Source organism: Patagioenas fasciata, chromosome 14 (genome assembly GCF_037038585.1).
Source record: "Patagioenas fasciata isolate bPatFas1 chromosome 14, bPatFas1.hap1, whole genome shotgun sequence".
In the NCBI taxonomy this organism is placed as follows: Eukaryota; Metazoa; Chordata; class Aves; order Columbiformes; family Columbidae; genus Patagioenas; species Patagioenas fasciata.
Genome location: NC_092533.1, coordinates 15,497,022 through 15,518,766, shown reverse-complemented (window position 1 = coordinate 15,518,766; position 21,745 = coordinate 15,497,022). Strand labels below are relative to the sequence as shown.

Here is a 21,745-nt window from a genome sequence, read left to right as displayed (position 1 = left end):
CTTGGAGGTTTTAGAGCAGAAGGAACTTCAGATTTGCAGTTTGAAAATATTGATGGTGAGAAGTTTGGTGTGTAGGAAGCAATTTAATAGCACTTGTGCTGTGAAGAGCACCCAATAAATACATGTCAGAATGCTGTATTACATGCTGCTTTTCAGAATGAATTAAGAAGTGAACTGTGCAAGATGCCAGCCAGCAAGAGCTGATTTGAGAAATGAAGGCTAACGGCTGCCTTTTTATTACTGGACTTTATAAAGCATTGTGTATTTATTTAACAGATAATGTTCTGCTTGGGTGCAGCCTTTGGTAAAGGGAGCTGACTCATGTCTGAATGAAATCTTTGCTCCAGTCTTGTGCAAGACTTGACTGATTGCCTTTTCATAGCTATCTATTTGATTAATAATAAATATTGTCTTCTGGTAATTTAAGCTAATTGAGGTTTTGGCAATATTTGCGTATTGGGAAGGAGAGATCAGCAGGTCCTTACTTCCCTAATTAGCCTATGTTAGGGTGAGAGCTGAGGTTCTGTGTGAATGCAGAAATCCCCCGAATTCTGTGGAAAACACAAACCTTGATTTTAGTGGTTGTAGATGTTTAAAATCCATGCTGAAAGTTAACCTTTCATTGTGTTAAGTCTGACTGCCACAACACCTGTCTATTAGTTTAAGGGCTCGACTGGTCTAAAACTAACTTCATAAGGCAAACACTGCTTTTCTGTGAGCCAAGTCCCAAGGCCAAGGTGGGAGCTGGCGTCTGGATCAAAGGGAATGTTGTGCACCTAGAGCGGAGAGATGGAATCGTCTTTGGATCGAATTAGCTGGAACACTGACTCAGCCATCAGAGTGCTCAGGTGATCAAGCTTTTAGGTATTTTGGGACAGATAATTTCAACCTGTTGATAGACTCAAGCATTTCAAGGACTGTTTCAGGGCTGGAGGTGATTCAGCAGCCTGACCAAGAGTTGGTGCCCTCATTGACTCTTGTCTCAGGATTAAGTAGGAATTGCCTGTGTGCCAAGATCTCTCAGTTCTCAAGAGCACTATGTGATCAAGCAATAGTGGTCTGACAGCATTTAAAATATACAGGTTACAGAATGTTAACAGAGTAGATTGTTCACAGAGTAGTTTCTTGAGCAGAGGACGGGTAGGATGGAGCATATCTGAGAGCTTTATGGGAAGTAAAAATAGAAAATGGAAAATTATGGCTTGTATTGTGGAGGAAGGCTGTTATCATAACATTTCTTTCAAGACATGAAGTATATCAAGTCTTTGCTTAGAAAAGCGAAGTTTGGGGTGTTTTTAGTTTGTTTTTGTATGTTGCATATTGGGTCTTTGCCTAAATGGTATCGCATAGGATTTTCTTTTATATTTTTCTATAAATGCCTGTCAGAAGATGTATTACACTAAAAATTTAAACCCACACAGCAATCTCATGTTTCAAATGACACTGCAGCAGTAATGCAGAAAAGATTAGAAATGGAAGTTAAGATTTAATGTGGGAATAGTCATGATTAATGACAGACGTCAAGGTTTGCTTGAGTGAAGAATACCTTTGAATTGGTTGGATTGATTAGTTGTACATGGAGCAGGTATGGTAGTTTTTGGTTTTCTCTTTTGGGGAAGACAGCGCAAGGGAAAGACATGACCCAAGTTACAAAAGAAAAATAATCCTAATTATATGGCAGGAGGCTGCATTGATTATGTCTGACGCATACAGTTGACTCCTTGCCATGGAGTAAGGTGTGAGAGGAACGTTTCACTGGGATTTATTAGTGCTGGATTCCAAAGTGAACAGAAGTGAGAGGGGTCTTATTTTAAAATGGTAATATGTGGTTAAAAGCTATAAAAATGTAAACTGTTCTTTTCTATTCTCCGAATTCAATGCAATAGGGTTTTTCTCACTTGATCTTAACTGGCTAGAATTTTTCAAGTCAGACTTGTTGACTGTTATCTTTTAGTCTTTTTTTTGATGAAGAATAGAAGATCAGAGAGGCAAAACTGGAGTAGATTTGGTATGATTTTTCAGCTTTAAATTTCTAAAAAGTTACCTAAAGAATGGTCATGTGTGGAATACAAACTTCTCTCACTGTCATTTTACTTTTGCATACACCCTTTGTTCTGCTATTTCCTTTGTACACAGTTGGATGGTGTCGCAGATGTCTTCCTTTGGAATTTTGTAGCATGGTTTTCCTTACAAAAGGAATTGTGCAGGAGGGACACCAAAGTGAGAAAATGTGGAGAGTAGAAAAAGAAATCAGTGCAAAAGCAAAACCCTACAAAAGAGATAAGTTGGAGAAGACAGAAGAAAATAAGCACAAAAAATAGCCCCAGTCCCGCCTGTCAAGGGAAGGCGAGAGTCCCATTTGTTTCTGCCAAAGCTGCATACAAACAGAAACGAAAAATGCCACTGTTTTAATGATTAAAAAGAAATATTGAAATACAGTCTATGCGCTCCAATCTCTGATGAAAACTCAGCATTAGTCCTGCTTATCTCTTCAGCTGTGTTCATGGTTTTAATGGAACTGGAGAACAAATTAATATTACTTAAAACAAATGCGTCTTACGACCAACTTGTGACTTCTGCCTAAATTGTTGTTCTTTTCCCTTATTGTTTGCAGTTGTGTGATGAGGGGTGCAGAGAGTCTGGGAGGTGAGGGTCCGTGGACTGTCATCCGGGTAAATATGTCATTACTTTGAAAGATTGTGACTGGCAGTTTTCAAACACTGTTCCATTCTACTGTATTCCAGCACTAATTATTACATTTATTACTACAGGTACAGATAAGGGAGTCAAAAGTTTCAGTCTTAATTGCACACTAGCTTGAGGCTCTTGGATCTTTCAGCAGAGTGGTCCTGTGTCATCAGTTGAACAGGCTGTTATTAATTTTATTCTCATTATTAAACTGAAGATTGCTAAACATCAGTTTTTGTTGTTTAGCCCTTATATTTCATTTTGCTCCACTACAGTATCTGTAGATGTCTTCAATCTCTTTGAAATATGTGCTTTATTTTTATATTTCAGTTTTGTGTTCATCAAATGCCAATATCTTTACTGGTCAAAAACATATTAAGGGTAGTAAATAGCTCTTTATATCAGTCAGGCAATGGATATAATATGATGTATAATGGATAACACTAGATGCAGGTAAAGTCAAAGAATTTATGAATAAGCCAAGTGTTATAATTTTCCGTGGTTCATAACTGCGTAATTTTAGGGTGCTCTGAAGGAGGTGACAGGCATTTGTTGAATGGTAGAACTCGGAGTCCTGCATGAAGAAGTGAAAGCAGTAGCAGTATATATCTATATGTGTGTGTGTATATATATGTATTTATAATGGGCTTCAAAAATATTTTTCAGCAGGCTTGGGAAGCTGGTGTGTAGTCTTCTGGGAAGATAATATTAAGGCGGCGAGTTGCTGCTGTAAAGGGCAGGTGGTGATCCTGATTGTACAGGAAGATAAGCACCGCCAGAGACTAATACAGATGAAATAGTGGGAGCGTGTTGGGATAAGATCAGGAAGGCCAAGGTGCAAAATGAGTTATTACAACTGGCAAGGGTCTTAAGAGATGGCAATAAAAGATTCTAAAAATACACTGCAAATGCGGAAGACAACAGACAAGGATTGTGAGTGCTGAGTGGCTCAGCACTGCAGGAATGACTGATTCTTCCTTTAGCCTTCAAAAAACAGTTGATATGACTTGTTGCTTTATACAATTAATTACCACAAGAAAAGAGAACAATAGATGGGAACAACAGATAATATTTAGATAAGTCAGACATGATTCAATCCATATTGCCTAAATCTCTGCAATTTTTTAGCGGTTAGAATTTATTCCTGAGAACTTGGGAAAAGCGATTACTGTACCTGTAACATGGTGTGGGGAATAGGCAATTCATAGGCCAACCAGCCTGACTTTCCTGAACAGAAAGGTAACAGCATAAACTATGGGAAAAAGCCCAGCTGTTTGAGAGATGAGCCAATTTTTAAATGATTTCGTCCTCTCTGCCCACCCAACAAACAATACACCCTAGCTAGCCAGCTTTGTTTTGTCAAAAATCAAACATGCAAAAACCCACAACAAAAGAAATGAAACAAATCCCACTTGTGCTTTCGTTAGCAAAACTTTCCTAGTGGCAGTGTTGGAAACAGTAAATGCAGTGCTGCTTTACTAGGCTTTGTTTTGAAATTACTATACCTGACATTTTAGAACAAAAGTAATGAAATATACAGTTGAAATTGCTGCTAAAGTTCCATTAAAACAAACAACAACATTTAAATACATCACCCAGATCTACTATCAGCTGAATCTGGTGATATATTGCTCTGGTTAGGTGTATCCAGCTGGGGACTTTGCTGTTTTACCATTGATGAGATAAATCAGCAGAAATTGAGATTAGGAGCCTGACAGCTCTGTACAACTTCATAGAAGGAGGGTTAATATTCAGCATCATACAAAGACCAGTAGTATCCTAGAAGGGAGGTTAGAGACTGTTTTTCCTTCCATTGGTGATGTCTGAGCTCTTACAACCAGCTTTCCAAAGTGTTTTTATCTAATTAGCTTATTAGTGATAATTTTTCATCCTTTTCCTAACCCTTCCTTGTCACCAGCTTGTCAGTGATTATGTGCAGCACCTGCTGGGTTTATAGTTTTGCTTTTATGAGGTTTTGCTTTTTGTTGGATTTTTCGTTGTTGATTTGAGATCATGAAGTGTCATCAGTTTGAGTCTTTAAATTTCATTATTTTTTTCAAACTACCTGTACAGTCTTGATATTTCAAAACTGTATAAAATACTTGCTCTCAACACTGTCTGGGAGACTTCAAATGTCAGCTGAATGGGTGATTTGCTGCATTTTTATTTAGATAAATTCTGTGGAAACATGAACCTAAACAGTGCTGATTTTCAGAATATAGAATAGTGGAACAAGCATGTTGTTAATATTCTTCCAAACCAGCTACTTTATGTTTTTATTCATAGCTTTAAAAAAAAAAAAAAATAATTCCCACTTTCCAGCGTAGAACCAGCCGGGCATCACATTTCCTGTATTGATCCATTCATTGAACTTCCAAAGCAGCTGTGAGACTACAGGACTCTTCATATATCAGCAATTTTTTCAAGTGGCTGGAGACTGAGAGAGCTTCAGTTAGGAGATGTCCCATGGTGACAACCGCGGGTTTACACAGTGCAATCTGGAATTTGGATCCTCTGTGTCCTATCTGCATTTTGGGCTTCTTCATTTTGACAGATGTGTGCAGTACTCTTCTTCATCCATGAAAGAGCACATTTCTGAGGTTGAAGTATATTGGTGAAGCTGTTACGTGACCTTTACAGTCAGGACTATGATTCTTGTATTTCTCTCAAAGATTTCCACAACCTCCATGATGCTTAGATGCTCCTTAGTCCAAGGAAAATATTTTGATGCTTTTTAAAAGCAGCTGGCTCTTAGACACACTGTTGTGTAGAGAATGCTTGCAAAAAAACCTCAGCAAAACAGTTTTGTCATGCAGGTGTTGTATGGTTGCTGACATTTAACGTGCTTTAGTTATTCTTGAGTACTAACTGAAATATTTAGTATTTTTTAGTAGGTTTAAGCAAACTTTATAACTCTCATTCTGAAACAAATTCATAATGTTTTGGCTTTTTCAACTCAGTCCGTAACTCAAGCAAGTTGCTAACTCTCTTTACATTAATTTGTTTATACTGAACCATCTGGTTTTTATCCTCTCACATTAAGCCTCATTTATGAGACTAATAGTGTGATATTATCCCAACAGTCTCTTGACTTCATTGTCTTAAATCCTGCTCTCTGTTTTTGTCTGCCTCACCAGTTCAGTGTAATCTGTATCTCTCTCTGTAATCTTTCTTTTATTTACAAATTTTCTGTTGCTGATTATATACTGTATATTTAAATGCTCTGGGAAAACAACTGATGTTTTATCTATTAAAAATACTAAATAGTTCTGTGGCTTTTCTGAATCCAATTTAGTATGTGACTTCTGGGAGGTAGATATGACAAAGACTGGAATTTGATCATCTGCATTCATCGCTTCCTTGACCTTTGGTAAAAATGAGGTGTCATTCAGCAGCCCTGGCCTGGAGCTGCCACTGAGTCAGCTCTGAGGCGATTAAATACTTGGTGCTTCTGCTGAAATCAGCAGTAATAGTACAGCTGACACTTATTTCTCATCACTGTTGGGAAGGGAATGGCTTTTCCTGGGCTGGTGCCTCAGAACAGAAATGTATATGTGTCCCATGTCTGAGCCAAAAGTTTGCTTCACTTTCCTCATCTCCAGTGGCAGACCCGATCGTCTAATACGCATTGCTACACTGAGACCAAAGCCAAGAGGTCCTGTGCCTAAAGCACAGGCAGTAGGACACACTGTATTCTTTCAGAAAATGTGCAAGCGCCCCTTAGGGTGGCAGTTTTTGGAGGACTAAGCCACCTTGTATAAATCAGCTCCTCAGCTTGGGCTGAATGTTTACTTGAGGGCTGTTGGCAGCGTATTCTGCTGCTCTGGAAGAGACTCTGGAGCGCAGCACTGTTACAGCTTTACAGAACAAGAGCTGCCAGGAACCATTGCAGTTGGTTGGGGATTTTTGTGCACTGCGAGAATGAGAAAGCTGAGAATGCTCTGTGGCTGCAGACACAGCATCAGCCTTGCCAGGTTCACTTGATTCTTCCCATCTAAGTGATTTGCTTGTATGGAGTTATTTGGGCAAGAATCAGACAACAGTACTTTCACCTGACCACAAAGAACCCCAAAATCTTTTCTTGAGGTATGGATGTGTACTTGAATTCGCTAATAGTATTTGTCTATAGTGTGTTGAGTCTCCATGTTAACATGCTACTTCTGAAGAGTAAATGATTGAACCATTGTCATAACACATTTAAAAGTTCTGTTCATTGGTGCCATGTCATTGCTCTACTGAAAGCAGCTGAGAAGGCAATTATTTCCTGTTCACTAGTGAGGCATGAAGAACCATTTCAGAGACTGTAGAGGGGAACATCAGTAGCTATAAAAGGAACAATGGGTACTTTTCAAATTTTTATCTATGAAAAGGCACTAAAACTTTTATAAGCTGTTTTAAAGCTTCTACTAATATATTTATTCAGCTGCCTCAGTGCTGTGTTCTGAATGAATTGCCTGATAGAGAATTTCTCATACAGGTTTAATTTCTGTTGTCACAGTCTGTCTGATAAACGTACATTTGCAGAAAGCTTAGAAAACCAAACCCAGATGCCCCCGAAACAACCATGCAGTTATTCCTTTAGAGGGCTGGCTATTCTTTCATGCCAAGTCAAAGGCAAAAAGTTTGATATGATAAAGTCAGAGTTGGAGAAAGAGGAATCTTGATCAGCTCTTGCTGTCATCTCTGTGTCAGCAGTGAAGCACATCAGTGCCGTTGCCCCTAGGAATTCAATTCTGCCCTGGTTAGCCAGGTTTTGCAGTTGTAACTCCCTGGTTTTCCAGCCATTGGAAAATATAAGGATAAAAGGGTGCTGGTTCCCCTACTCCTGTCATTGGTTTCAGGATCATAAAAAAGAAAATAACATTAAGTAAAGGCATCAAGTGTTTACTCATACAACAATACTTCTATGTAGCAAGCTTAATATATTCTTAAAAAAAAAAAAGCACTGTAAGGGCAAAACCTATGGTGCCAAAACACTAAACAGGCCAGACAGTTTGTTTACTCACACTGTTTATCTGTTTCATCCTAGCTGTGTATTTTATAGGCTGCAGGAGGGACAGACTCTACATTATTCTGGGGATACAAGATTCAGCCATGGTTGTGGGGATTTGCTTCAAAAAAATCAGAGAGTAATTCAATTTCAAGGCTTGTCTAGTCATTATCTTTTGTCAATCTGTATATCACGAGAATACTTGATGTGAGACATTTGTTCATTGCAACTATTTCATGAGCCAAGAGGTGGTCGTTATTTTCTGTAGAGCAGGCTTAAAGTCTGGTCCTGTGGTTTCAGGCTGCTGCGGCTGCCAGCCGTGTGGAATTAGGGGTCATGTGGAGTCTGCAAAAAGAAATCAATGTTTCCTTCTGCATTTACTTCAAAAATAAGCATGTCCAATGTTTTGAAATGTTGCAGCGGAGAGAAAATTATGCGGTGCTTTAGCAAACATGATTCTTTTTCTCAACTTCGAGCTTTTTTTGGGAACACCTCTTTAGTACATTGTACTGTCTCATTAGATCTTAAGGCATACGAACAAAACTATTTAAAAACTACTCAAAGGATTTTTATAAGAATGGCCTCGAGTCTGATTGAACTGAACAGCCTGTATTTGCTTCATTCGGGCTGTCTTGTTCGAAGTGTGTTACCAATACTCTACTGAAGAGATGGAGCCTTGAAAACAACCCTGCCCCCCATCTTTAATATTAATCTTGTGTTATCTTTTTGCTAAAGTTGAAGTATTTTCAGGTGCTCTCTTTACTTGCTCTTGGTGCTGAATGCAGAATAACCTGTTCAGCATGCTGAGACTTTCTGAAAATCTGCCTGGAATTATAAGAGGTAAGAAGTAGAAAGTACCTGTTTAAACAGTAGGTTTTCCTAGGTAAGGCAAGTACAGTAAAGCATATCTAGCAAAGATAGTATCAGATTCTTGGATTTATTATAGGCAGAAGTATGTGATCAGAGGGAAAAAGGAACATACCTGTGCTGGTTTGGGTATGGCAATGTGTGAATGTTTGTATCCATTTGACAGCTTAATTTCTGTGTAAATGTTATATGGCACTTATAGGGAAAGGAGTGCAGGGTGTAATGAGACTACTTGTATTTATTTAAGCGATGTATAGATATTTTTAGCAAGCTTTGAAAGGACAGCTTGTCAGTCCTTCAACTTTGACAAGATTTTTTTTCATTGCAGTTTCTTCTAGTGTAGCATAATAAAAAATAGACACTTTAATCTGTATTTCACTATTTTACTTGGAAGTTGAGTGTAGTCACCCTTCTCTGTCTGGTCTTTGCTATCTTTTCCCTTTCTGTTGATACTCTTGAGAGGGTGGGGAATAGGGGTCAACAAGGAGAAGAACTAATGTTGCAACTCCCCAATATAATTTATATTCATCAAAGCTGACACTAAAGTCTCATAGCAGCACAGAAAAAGAAACCTTACTCCAGGAGATCTAGACAACAACAAAAAACCCTACATTCACCTCTTTAACATTCTTACTGTTTACAAACACTTTAGGGCGGAAAAAGAAACTCACGGTTTGCTTGGCAGATCCTCTGTTCCCCTTGAGCTTCTGAGGAACCTGTGAGGTGATTCCCAATGTCACCTTCTGACCGAGAGCAGCTGTGTGCTCATGCACCAGATGTGTGTCCTGCCTGGGGTCTGGATAGCAGACCTGCACCCCTGCTAGAAGACCCCCAGCTGGCTTTTTGTCAAGATTTTCCTCATTTCCTTATTTTGAAAACAAACAATAACAACACAGGGACAAAACCAAACCCCAACAAACAAATAAAAAAATAAAATAAAATGAAATAAAATTTAAAAACAAAACAAAACCTAAAACTAAGGCCACAGTACCAGTTACTCAGTTGGAAGGTATTTTTTTGTCATGTGCAGTGAGTTAATGCAATGAGTGAGGAATCTTTGGGGACCAGAGTCTCCTCTATGTTAAACTGCTGCTTTGAGGACAAGGTAATAAAAATCGCACGAGACAGCAGGATACTTAAATCACAATTGTCAGAAGTAACCAGAAGGTACCAGTTATTGTCGATGTGCGTTAAGAACATGCTGGTGACTCAGATGGCTTCTTAGTGAATCACTGTCCACCTTCCAACAGTAGAATTACAATAATAATTTACAATTAGAGTATTCATCGGGGTCTAAAATCTGTTCTGGTTCTTCTTGTGTTCCTTGGATGTTCCAGTTGACTCAAGTGCTGTTACTGTGGTCTGAGCATCAGCGCTGGTGAAAGCTGTTTGTAGTCAAACAGACTACAAGGATGAAGTTCATCTCCAGCTGCTTGCACCACCGCTTTTCTTCCCCGGCAGGACTTTCAGTGCTGTGATATATGCTTGATCATCTCCTCTGCCTTGAGAAAGTGAGTTGTGTACATCTGTCACTGCTTGTATTGGAGCACTTCTCATACAAAATGTTTTGCTGGATCTCAGAAAAATAACATTTTATTTATCGATTTATTACAGACTTGATGGTATAATCCAATGATATTAAAAAACCCCGAACAAGCAAAAACCCCTGAAGGCTCTATAGCTTCCTTGTGTGCTGCTGTAAGAAGCAGCATGTGTTATTAAAACTCCATACTCTGGTGAATTACAGCTTTCACAGCTGGAAAAAGAACAGAAAAATGTCCACAGAAGTTCAGTAGTAGGTCAGGAACCTTGGCACACTGTTAAAATACTTAGTTTCAACATTAAGAGAAAATGCAAGTGTGAAGGAGAAAAGAATATCTGTGACTTGAATGTTAAATTATCTCAGAACTGTAGAAAATAATCAGCTCTGTATAGATGGGCAAAGTAGTATTTAAAAACAATAACAGACTTCTGTGCTGCTTGTATGTTTTTTTGTGTTAGTTTTCTACATTAAAATATTTGGCTTTTTTGCGCTTAAATCCCCATTTTCATTTGGGTAAAAGAAGAAGCTGAGTTTGAGAGTCCAAACCAATTGAGTTTCCTGATCTGTGAGAGGTCTTTCCCCTGCACCAGCTGTTTTCACTTGGAATATCTCCTGCACAAATGGGAAATGTGACTTTATCCGAGAACAAAATTTGTGGAAAGTATTTCTTCTATACTTGTAATGCGTACATGTTGGAGGGAACTAACTTTTCAGGTAATAAATCAGTTTGGGTAGAGGTGAATCTGGACACACAGCTTTCACTCTGAATAAATTTTCATCAGTACAGTGCATCGGCTTCAACCTCCATTACACTGCCTGAATCTTAACCAGTTCAGCAGGTTATTTTTCCCTGGTAGATTTCTAGTAAATAACCATCTAGATTGGGCATGTTGAACAAGTGTTGCTGACGTTAATAACTGCTATTTTCTATTATCCTGGTTGAATTTTGACTTGCTGATCACGATAAAAAGCAAACTCTGACAGTGTTCCATAGTAATGCTGGAAAATGCATGTAATGGGTTAATATTTCAGCCTTCCTATTTTTTTTTTTACAATACTTGTACTACATTAATGAGTAACTTTTTTCCACTGAATTTTTGCTGTGGATGATAGTGGTTCATCAGCTGTGTGGTGAAAAAGCCTCTACTAGTTGTGTCCCAAGTGCCAAATACTGCATGCAGGAAGCATCTTATGTTCCTCCTGTTTCCAGCTGCAATTTGAAAACTGGCTGAGAAAAACAGTCATTTTCAGAGAACAGAAAATCTGTCTATATATGATTCAGAGCAGTGCTAAGAGTCTTAGCGCTAGAAACAAGCATGTCTATTGTGAAATCGCTTTGTTCTAAGCATGCAAACTTCTGTGATTCTGGGAGATTAACGCATTTAGTAAGACTTGATAGATTTTTCTACTATATAACAATGTGATTTATATTGTGACTTTCTTTCCTTAACGGTTTCGTCATATATGCCAAAGTCAGGCAGGTAGCCTTTCTTGAGTGGCATATTGATTTCAAAGTAAAGCAAAGCTAAGATTTGAGTTAAATACAAAAACTTCTAATAGAAGTTTCTTTACCATACTTTATATTTTGTGCATATATTTCACTACATGCAATTGGTGTTAGACATTTAGAGTGCAAACTTTGTAATATCTGTGTATATTTTTTTCAGGTGATTTTTTTCCCCCTTCCCCAAAAGCAGAGAGATCCATGGTAACAAATGTCTGTTTGGAACAAAACAAAACTTATTTTCTTGACAGATGAGTATGCCATGAATCCATACTGTATCAGTAAGGAAGTATATAAAGGGTGTGTCTGCCACTAATGGTGTATATGGATCTGGCACCAACTGGTCTCAATCAGCCGGAAAATTAGGACCCTGACTAAAACTGGAGCAGGAGTTCAGTAGTGAACTTGAATCGTAGTTCTGTAAAGCAACTGTACCTCAGAAAACCCAAGGAAACAATAGACAGTAACTCAGTCTGTGTTCTCAAGAGGTATTTTCAGGCATTCCTGGGAATCAATTCTATATTTTGTCATCATGTAATGAATTGCCATCCATAGTGGGTGCCATTCAGTTTTCTGGAATGCCTGCCCTCGGATTGACATCTAGAGTGTTAAAAATCACAAAATGCAGATAAAGACAGGCAGAACAAAGGCACTTGAATATCTTGCAACCATCTGTGTTAGATATTTATTTTATACTGCCAAGCAGAAAGAACAGAAACATACTGACTGATTTTTACCAGAACAATAATCAGACATCCTCCAGTAAACATGAGTGTAGGCCAAAGGAAAGCAAAGAGGAGGCCTTTTGGGGGATAAAGTCTGCTTAAAATGACGTTGGTCTGTGTTCCTCCTGGGTCATAGTAGCACGGGAATGTCTGGTATTTTTTGAAATTGCTTGCAATTGTTTCTATTTGTGCTTTAACTTCTTTAGAGTTCTCCGACTTGCCTGGGACGTATGAGCACTGGAATAAGAAATCAAGGTGATTCATTACAACAGATACTCTAATACAGGGTTTGTAGTTAAGTCAGATTGAGTAAGACAAACGTGCCAGTACTGACAAAACTTTCTGTGGGTTGGCCAGCACCCCTGGAGATCGAGTTGGTTTCCCTATGTCTACAACCCATTTGCCATTCTTCTCTGTTCCTGTCAGTGTCTCTGTGCTCCCAGTTTGCAGATTTATAGGTTGGAGTAATGTTGTTGGAAGCCAATAGTATATACATGGTCAAAATGCAACTGCAGCCTTTGGGCCTGTCAGTTCATTAGTGCAGTGCCAAGCTCATATTCCGAACAGAGCTCCTGGGCACCATGGCAGCAAAAATGCATCAGTTGTGCAGAAATTCCCAACTGGCTGCTCAGGGTGCAGGAAACAAAGGGTTCACGGTGCAGTTCAGGAAACCATGGCTGTTGGGGGCTTCCTACTTTTACTTGGAACACAGAACTCTTTTGAACTGTTGTAATAACACAAAGTTATTTACTCTTCAGTGGAAATAGTATTAGACTTTGAAGTGCTCATTTTTTGTTGTTGTTGTTCACAAGTTTCTTTTCTGCACTATTATTTTGTATACATAATAATGCATAAATGTGTTTAGCTGGAAACTGGCCAAGGCATAAAAGGGATAGTTCCTGACCTGTAGGCTTATGCTTGATGTAACATAAACAACGGGTAGGAAATCAGCAAATCACCTCCTCTCACAATGAACAAGACTTTTGTTTCAACCTACAGTGGATAATTTCTGCTTTACCACTTCCCCTTATGTAGCTTTTCCTGAGATAGGCACTATCTTTAAGAAGATGAGAACTTGTAGTCTGAACATGTATATTTCGGATTCTGAAAGTGCTCTTGTCTTGGGCACCTGAGATCTGAATTTCACTTTGTCTCTCCTTAGAGAATGTTGAGCTGGAATAAGGCCTCTGAAATACCCATGATTTTGGAAGTGAACTGAACTTGACCTTCCTTGGACCAGTGTACCTGCAGGAGCGCTTCTGGTTGTAAGGGAACAAGCCTAAAAACATTGAGCTCTTTGCTGATTTCCCAGCAGCAATGCTGGCAGAAACAAAAGGATAACACCATACTTTTTTCCCCTTTTGCAATCTTGCAGGCACCTGTAAAGCCAAAAGAATACTGCGCACCCATATTCCCATCCCAGCCATGGTCTGCACTCATCCTTTGGGGAAGAGGTCCCTAAAATGACTGATCATCTAAAATTACTGTTTTTTCTCTTTTCTGTCTAAAATGTTCCCCAACAGTATTCTCATTTTCCCTTTCTTGGCTTTCTTTATTCTCTGCTTCATATCACACACCTAAAATGGAAGAAAGTTGGTATTTGTCCTCTTACTAAGGACAGTTTTTAACTTAAGGTCTCTTCTGTGACAATTCAATAAGCAACTGAGCAACCCACAGTTTATAAAGTATTTCTTACCATGGGTCTTCACCTTGGAGACTTAAATGTTCATAGATGTTAAGAAATTACACCAACTAAACATGAATATTTAACAAGTATTAACTTAATGTTTGATGTAACGCTCAAAGCAAAATCCAAATCTGTGTAATTTCTGGAATATTTAAAAAATGCCTTGGTCTAAGTACAAATATTAACATGTAAAAGACAACTCCTACTCTTACTTTGCTGCTTGGTTTAAAAACAATCACCCCTTCCCCTCAAAGGTGTCAGATAGCAGCAGGGTGATTACTCAGTCTATATTACAAGTACCTTAGGATTTCTTTCCAGCGTATCTTCAGTCTGGTACAGCATAACGTCTTGTCCTGAGGCTGTCAGGTTAACCCACACCTGCAGACAGGGATAAGGGAAGATATCCTCGTCCTCTGAGCCTTCGCTGTTTGGGCAGAGAACTTTGTCCTTGATGTTGACTTTGAGTACCTTGCACACAGTTTCTGTTGTCCAAACACTACAAAAACAAAGCAGAAGTTTTGAAATGCATTAGCAGCATGTGCTAGGAGTCGCGTGCTGGAGATGCATGTGTGCCAGGTGGCACAGCTGGAGTGCACATCTGGATATCACGGCTGCGTGGTCCCAGCATGATGAGCTCTGCCCATCCCAGATCCGTGACTGACGAAGGGCTGGCCTGGGCAGCAGGGCACAAAAGCAGTTGTTGTTGTTGTTTGTTACACCTTCTATGGTGTGAAGTCAGAATCTAACTCCATCTGTTCATTTAATGTTTGGTAGTAAATATTTAGAAGTGCAGTACACTAGTAGAGCTTAACATTATTTGAAATCTGGCTTAACATAGCGGAACTTCCCATTTTTCGGAAATAGTTAATTCAATAATTCTCAGAATTCAGATCGCTTCCCATGGTTTTTCCCCTCTTTTCCTTTTCTTGATTACATGGACCTTTTGCATGAAGATGCAGCAGGATTTTGTCTGGCAGAAGTTAATTTTTTGCTGTTACTTATCCCTTTTCCTCAAAAGTTACTCTTTTATTATTGAAACCACAGCAAGCAATTGCTTACAGCAATATGCTTTGGTGGCAAAAAACTCCCAGAAATAGTCTCACTTCAGTTCTTAAGAAACTAGTCTTTTTACCTACAAATGTCTCTTGGCATGTAATGAGGAGACTGGAAGATATATATTAAATAAATGTGAATTTCTCTGTTTTAAAGGTAATATTTTTCAAACACTTTTGAGTTTAAAGATGCTCTTAAGGAGAATGAGGTGGATGTACTTGCTTTCTACATCAAAATCTTCAAGTATGAAAAACTGAGCTGCATTCTTTGTCTTGTTACGTTGTGTGGGGTTTTTTTGCAAATTGATTTTGTGTGTGGAGGCAGAACTTGGAGAATGAAATAAAAATGTGGATAATAGTAACTTTTTCAGCATTCAACACATTTTGCAACATTTGCTGTGGTAGAAGGGCCTGTTGAAGGTGATAGTTGCCTGTGATGGTCCATTTGGAGATAAGATACAGATTCTTGGATGAACAATTTTACCATGACTTCTGTTGCCCAAGTTTTTATAGTTTTATTAAAACAACGCACCCTCCTTGCTGCACATGGAAAAGTGCCTTTTTTTTCTTCCTTTATGCAAGACTTAGCTTTCCATTATCTAGCTTTGATAAGCATGGTTGGGTTTTGTTTAATGTGTTTCTGTAGTAAATTTTTGGTTTAGTCTGTTCTCATTTCAGCCCTGAGGATGATAAATTCTCTTTCTTGTGCTTACCTGTAAATGGCAGATGACTTCTTGGCTCACTTTTTTCTTTCTCTTTTCAGTCTTAAATTCTTACGAACTCTTCAAGAACATATTGTTTATTTAATGTATTATGCACTAACATTGACATTTGGCACCGTTTTAATAACTGTATTTGATGCTAAAAGGGAAAAGAAATAGCTCTGTATTCATAACCAAATGGCTGTTGTTACCTTTTAGTGTAAAAAGGCACAATGGTGATCCCAATAAAAAAGTACATCATCATGGAGCAGGCGACCATGCCCAGTCCCAGGCACAGGGCTCTTGTCTCCCCTCGCTTCTGTGCAGTCACCAGCTTTTTTGCCAACATAATTGAGAGTTGTGAAATCTGAACGATCTCTTCTGGTATGAAACAAAATACAAAAAGGAGAAGGTAAATATGAGTAGCATCAGTTACAATTATCACAGTTGTGTAACACGTTTCTGAAATATAATGTATTTCAAGGAGGAACAGTCCCATTTTGGTAAAAAAAGCTACAGTTTTAAAAAAATTACTGTTTTTTTTTAAATTTCTGATGTTTACCATATAGTACTTTACAGTGTGTGTGTGGAGGCTAGGAGATGGGGTATGAAAACCTGGTTATTTTGGGGGAGAGTTCTGTTACCAACCTGGTTGTGCAGCTTGGGCAGAAGGGACAATGGAATAAAGGAGCATCATTGGTCCTGGAGCACGAACCCTGAGACCGTGTGGTACCTGAGTGGTAGTTCCTCATAACGCAGTGGGAAATTAATGATGGACAAGCGAAAACCTGTGTTGTTAGTGAGAAATTCTTATGTGCAGTAACTGTGATAAATCCTTAATTAGTTCTGTGGGAAAATGAAAAAAGGAGAGATTGGTACTGCCACCATGATTTGTGGAAAACTTCTAGTGGCCTGGTGCTATTAATCTCTTGTTTTAAATAAACCATAATGTTTACAGGGCTGTCCCAGTTATGCTGAGAAATAGTGGGGTAATCAGACCCCTTGGTACATGGGAGACAAGAACTGTGAGACTATTAACCAAAGAATTAATAGGAAATGTAATTGCTCTACTAGTCTGTTTGAATGTCAGCCACATACACAGCAGAAATACCAGTAAGCTCATCCTTCCTAATAATCTTAAACTGCCAGACTGCTGCTTTAAGACACATAAAGAATTTGTTTGTGTAAACTGAATATTTTCCCAAGTGGCCAAGAGGTTTTCCCAGCACTGCGCGCTGTGTTGCTCCCCATCCTGACACCAACTGGGTTGCTGGGTGATCCTGTTTGCCTCTGTTCCCCCAGTTCAGGTGTCTGCTCTGCCCCAGAGAGAATAAGGACATATGAATTATGCAGAGAATGTTAACAAGAAAGATTGGTCTAAAAATATCTCACCAAGTGCTTCTATAAACATAAAAAAATAACTGGCTCGGTGCTCAGGCAGTGTAAATCAGAGGTGCTCACGTCACTGTTGTGTTGCTGCACCAGATTAGCTGTAAATGCAGTCCCTAAAACACATACTTCCTGCTGCATTTTTTTTACGCTTTAAAATTTAGAAGACTAGAAAAATCTGTATTGCTATTTCATGCATGTGTAGAATTATGTAAGAGGAAACCCAAGTCAGTGAAGGTAACTCCATGTGCTTGGATTTTCTCCTTTCATATATGAATATTCTTACATTCTTGTGCTGAAGATCCTGTGTTTTTTGGCTCTCAAGACAGAGGAATGCTACATGCATAGAGAAAAATATTTATTTGGAATCTCACCATTCTTAAAAAGGTTATTTTTTTTTTTTCCGGATTAAAAATTCTTCAGTGTCCTAGCTCTGTCGAAGTGTATCAGGAAGAATGTTGAAAGAAGTAATTGTTTCCTCTGGCAAAATCATTACCTCTTTGAAAAATGAAGCACTGCAGAGTTCTTGATTGGCTCAGGAAGTCTCGGAATGTATTTGAATTGGAAGATGTTTAAGTACATAATGTGGGTTTTAGTCTGGCCTTCAAGAGCAGATCTAAATGTGTCTTTGGCACTGATGATTGTGGGGTGCCTCTGTAATTATTAGGAAAATATAAGCTCCAAATCTTTTCATAATGTTTCCTCTCCGTAATCTTCTTCAGTCTAGTTAAATTATACAATACATTAGCTGTGCAATTTCAATGTATAATCACTGCACTGACAGCTGCTGGTGATAATCCTAGGGATGCCATCTGCTCAGGTTTGGCATAGAGTCCTCTGCTTTGATGAGCAGACATGGTTGGTACTCGGTGGGGAGGCTCTGTCTACTCCTCCCCATCTCTCAAGGGCTTTCGAGTGCTGTGACCGCGGTCAGTTCAGCTGGGATCTCTCTCCTGGGCTGTTCAGGCTGCTCTGAACTTGGGTACAACAGTATTGATAGCACTGCAGAATTCATTGCATTTGCTGAAGAAAGGGTGCTAAACCCTTCTCTCAAGCTTAAGTTGGGAATAAATATTAACAATGAGCTAGTCATTTTTTTTGAGCTGGTTTATCCTATGCCATATGGCGAATTTTCAGTGAGCGTTTGTGTATTGCTTTCAGATGAGCATCAAGTGCTAATGCTACATCACACCGGAAGAGTGGTGCAAGTCATCCGCATCTCTAAAGTGATGAGGAGTTTTTAAACAAGCCTGGACCCTTTCATCCCTAATGCCTCTGCATACAAAATAACCATTTGCTTTCTCCTGTCAGTGCCAATTTAGTAGTCACCTTATTTTATTCTGAACACACCTTGCATGGATAAAACTTGCTGGCTTTGCTGGGTGTGTAGGAGCAGCATAGTGTTCATTGCCAGGTACTTGGTGAAGCAGAAGGCAATCATAAGTTTTACATCCATAACTATGAGCTCTGTCCTCCTGATTGTGCTACTGTGACAGAGCTGCACAGCTTACGTATTTACTACTGTCTCTGAGTAGAATTACTTTGATTGCCGACACTTGCCTACCTGTTTCTATGAGTATTTTAACACTGCTTAGATAATTCTTCCTTTCTGTTTCAATCCTGCTCTCATCCTTTTCTTATCAACTACACCTCGCACAACAGCCCTGAAGTCCAAACTGCATTTGTGTTGGCACTTGCTCCCCCACCCTCCATCTCCTTCCCAAGCATTTATGTGTGTTTCTTGCTGGTCAGCTCTGCCAGGGGTGCAGGGGCCAGGGAACATCAGTTTTGTTCATTGCAAATCGATATGAACTCATTACTTAAAAAGCATTCTGTGCATCTGGGACCACAAATCCTGCGTGTGATACAGAATGAAGTGATGTTAAACCTCAGTGGAAATGTGCACAGAAGGTTCTGCCATGTAGTAATGCAGCCATCTTGGGTACCTAAAGCACCAATATTTTGGCTGTGTAAGATGATTCAACTACATTTATTTTGTGAAATACACTGTATCACTTTGCTTTATTAAGAAACTGTTTACCTGATGTGACACTCGAGTGAATTAAATAAGTTAGCTTTTTAGTTTAAAAACCTATGCAGTGGTTTAAGAGCAATTATGTTAACTTTTAAACCTGCTAGTTCTTAGAAAAAGTTTCTTGTTCAGTTCAGCACTTCTGAAGTTTTTTCTAGAGTGCTTCTTTTGGATCCTGTGCACTGCAGAGCTGTGCAGAATGAATCCATTTTAGAGTATTATGAGGGAAGCCTGAAAGAGTTGCAGTGCCTGGTTCTTCTCTTAGACAAGCACAGCCCCTGAAGGAATGCTGAACACCCAAAGCCACGGAACTCCCAAGACATGCATTTACCATTTAAATGTATAAAAGCTTTGATCTCACATGGGCTGCAGACTCCTAAGATTCTGTTGTTTGTGAAAATATTACTATGACCTTTGCTGATAATTCTGACAATTATCAGATTGATTCCAGTTAAGAGAGAGAGAGCAACACAACTTTTCTGTAGCATGGGGGCTACCTGGGCTGTCCTCCGGAGTGCTGCGAGTCAGTAAGAGCGTTGCTTCCAAAACCACTGTGCTTTTTAAAACCCAAAACTATTGCATGCTCCCGAGGAAAAAGAGTTGATTAAAAATATACTTACTGTTTTGGATGAAAAGCTGCTTTCTCCGATGGAAAACTTCTGTTGTGTTACACGCTTGGGATAGTAGTGGAACTTAGTGCCGAAGGGATTTTTATTATTTTTTTTTCCTTTCCTCTATTTCTCTTGGTTTGCTTTGCTGTGACTGAACTCCTATCTTAGCTCCCCTATTCTGAAGCTTTCTGTAACCATAAATGGTAAGGTATGAAAGAGCACTGTCCTTTTTGAGATTAATTGCTGAAAACCAGGAAGCCACAATACCAAGACCAACTACAGCTGAAGAGACTGAGTGTTCTTATATCCCAGGCCCCCTTTAGCACATATCCCAGCGGATCTGTCTAAGCTGTGGCCCTGCTCCTTTTGTACAGCTCTCTAGAAATCTTGATAGGTCTTTTGAATAAGATTTAAGGAATTGATTGTATCAGTGACCAGTGGTATTGGTTCTTAATGCCTAAGCTATTACCAGCTGTGTGTGAATGAGTTGTTGCAAGAAATTTTGGTCATTTGATGCAACAGATGCTAAATTTTTTACTGTATATCAGAGTCTTATAGACAAGAACAAAGAATCCATCAGCCATAGATACTTGAGTGTCCAGCATGCCCCTCTAGCCAAAAAACCAAGTCTGATTCTGAGACACATAAAGAGATGACTCCTAGCACAGAGATTCAGAAAAGAGTTTTTGATTGTTTGTTGGTTGGTTTGCTCCGAGAGAGAGAAAGAGAGGGAAACTTTTATTGGGAGACTGAAGGAACTGAAATGAGTTAATCCAGTAAAAGCATTAAGAGTTCTGAGCCTTGTAAACAAGGGTAGGATCCCCTCCACCCTGTTTAGGTATCTAAGAATTAGCTCTTTCAGCTTAAACTGATCTTCCAGGCTTGCTTTTGGTACAAGTTTTCAAGTTGGCTTGTTCAGAGAGTTCATGCTGTCTGAAGATAACAGATGAAACTCCCCCAAAAGGACATTTTCTATTATTATTGATGCAGAAGAGAGCACACAAAGCTAACTTGGATTCAGAAAATTATCTGTTAGGCATTTAAAGCTGAGTAAGATGAAGCCTGCTACCATGATCTAGATTGGAAAGATTGATGACCATAGTCATTTTTTAATATTTGACAAGTGATGTAGCTAAATTTAAAGCACGACATCTGAAGGTTGGAAAAAGACCCTGATGAACAGAATGTGTTTCCAGATAAAACAGTATCTGGTTGGGTGGAATTTTCAATCATGTTTTGATACTTGGGTAAAGAAAGACCAGATGTTTCAAAGATGCAAGCTCTGGCTCAAACAGAAGCCATGCCTTTAATGATTTTAGTAAAAGTGATTTTGGGACTGTGTAATTCAGGAGTCAAAGGTAGAAGCCAAGGTAACCCCTGCCCACTACAATTCACCAATCTTCAAATCTGTCTCTTGTGCCTGCTCTCCTTAACTCCCATGCCTAATACACACGGATCCATTTTGAGCTGTTGCACTAAGGAGTTCTACTGCAAAGTGAACACAAAATTTGTGGATTCCACAGGCAAAATAGAACTGACATCTTCAGAGTTCCTCAGGGCACTGAAGGAGGCGGGGGCAGAGTGCTTTGGCTCACTTTGAGGTGCACGGGCCATTTATAGGAATGGACAGAAGCTGCGCTTCATGTCTGGTGCCACACATCTTCTCCCTGTTTCTTTTCCTCTCACATACGCTGCAAATGTGCAAGTCCAGGGTGTGCGTGAGAGCTGTATTAATGGCAAACTAAATGTTTTTGTTGTGTTATAAACTGTAATTCTGTCTTATAGGCTAAAATAGCCTCACAGTGACCCAGAGAGAGGGTGTTGGGTCACTGCTGGTCCGATTGAGCTCCTGAGCACTCTCTGAGTACGAGGGGCAGAACAAACCGAGACCAGTTTAGGGTTTGTTGGGGCTAAAGGCAGCAGCCCCTCCTGGTCTAACATCCTTTCGCAAATACC

General features: G+C 39.2%; 2 protein-coding genes across 3 annotated transcripts in view; one reads left to right on the top strand and one right to left on the bottom strand.

The window, feature by feature from the left end:
* Window positions 1–21,745, top strand: part of KCNIP1 (potassium voltage-gated channel interacting protein 1) — a 374,244-nt gene that overhangs the window by 17,962 nt on the left and 334,537 nt on the right. The window lies entirely within an intron of this gene.
* Window positions 12,246–19,985, bottom strand: KCNMB1 (potassium calcium-activated channel subfamily M regulatory beta subunit 1). Of its 2 annotated transcripts, none has more exons than XM_071814578.1 (4): window positions 19,799–19,985; window positions 15,970–16,135; window positions 14,305–14,500; window positions 12,246–12,554 (listed from the first exon to the last, which is right to left on the bottom strand). In XM_071814578.1, exons 2-4 carry the CDS (start codon window positions 16,104–16,106, stop codon window positions 12,270–12,272), a joined length of 618 nt encoding a protein of 205 aa, XP_071670679.1. In that variant the 5' UTR covers window positions 16,107–16,135; window positions 19,799–19,985; the 3' UTR covers window positions 12,246–12,269. The 2 variants fall into 2 exon arrangements, with proteins under 2 accessions (XP_071670679.1, XP_065705301.1); XM_065849229.2 differs by having other exon boundaries at window positions 15,970–16,138; window positions 19,799–19,984.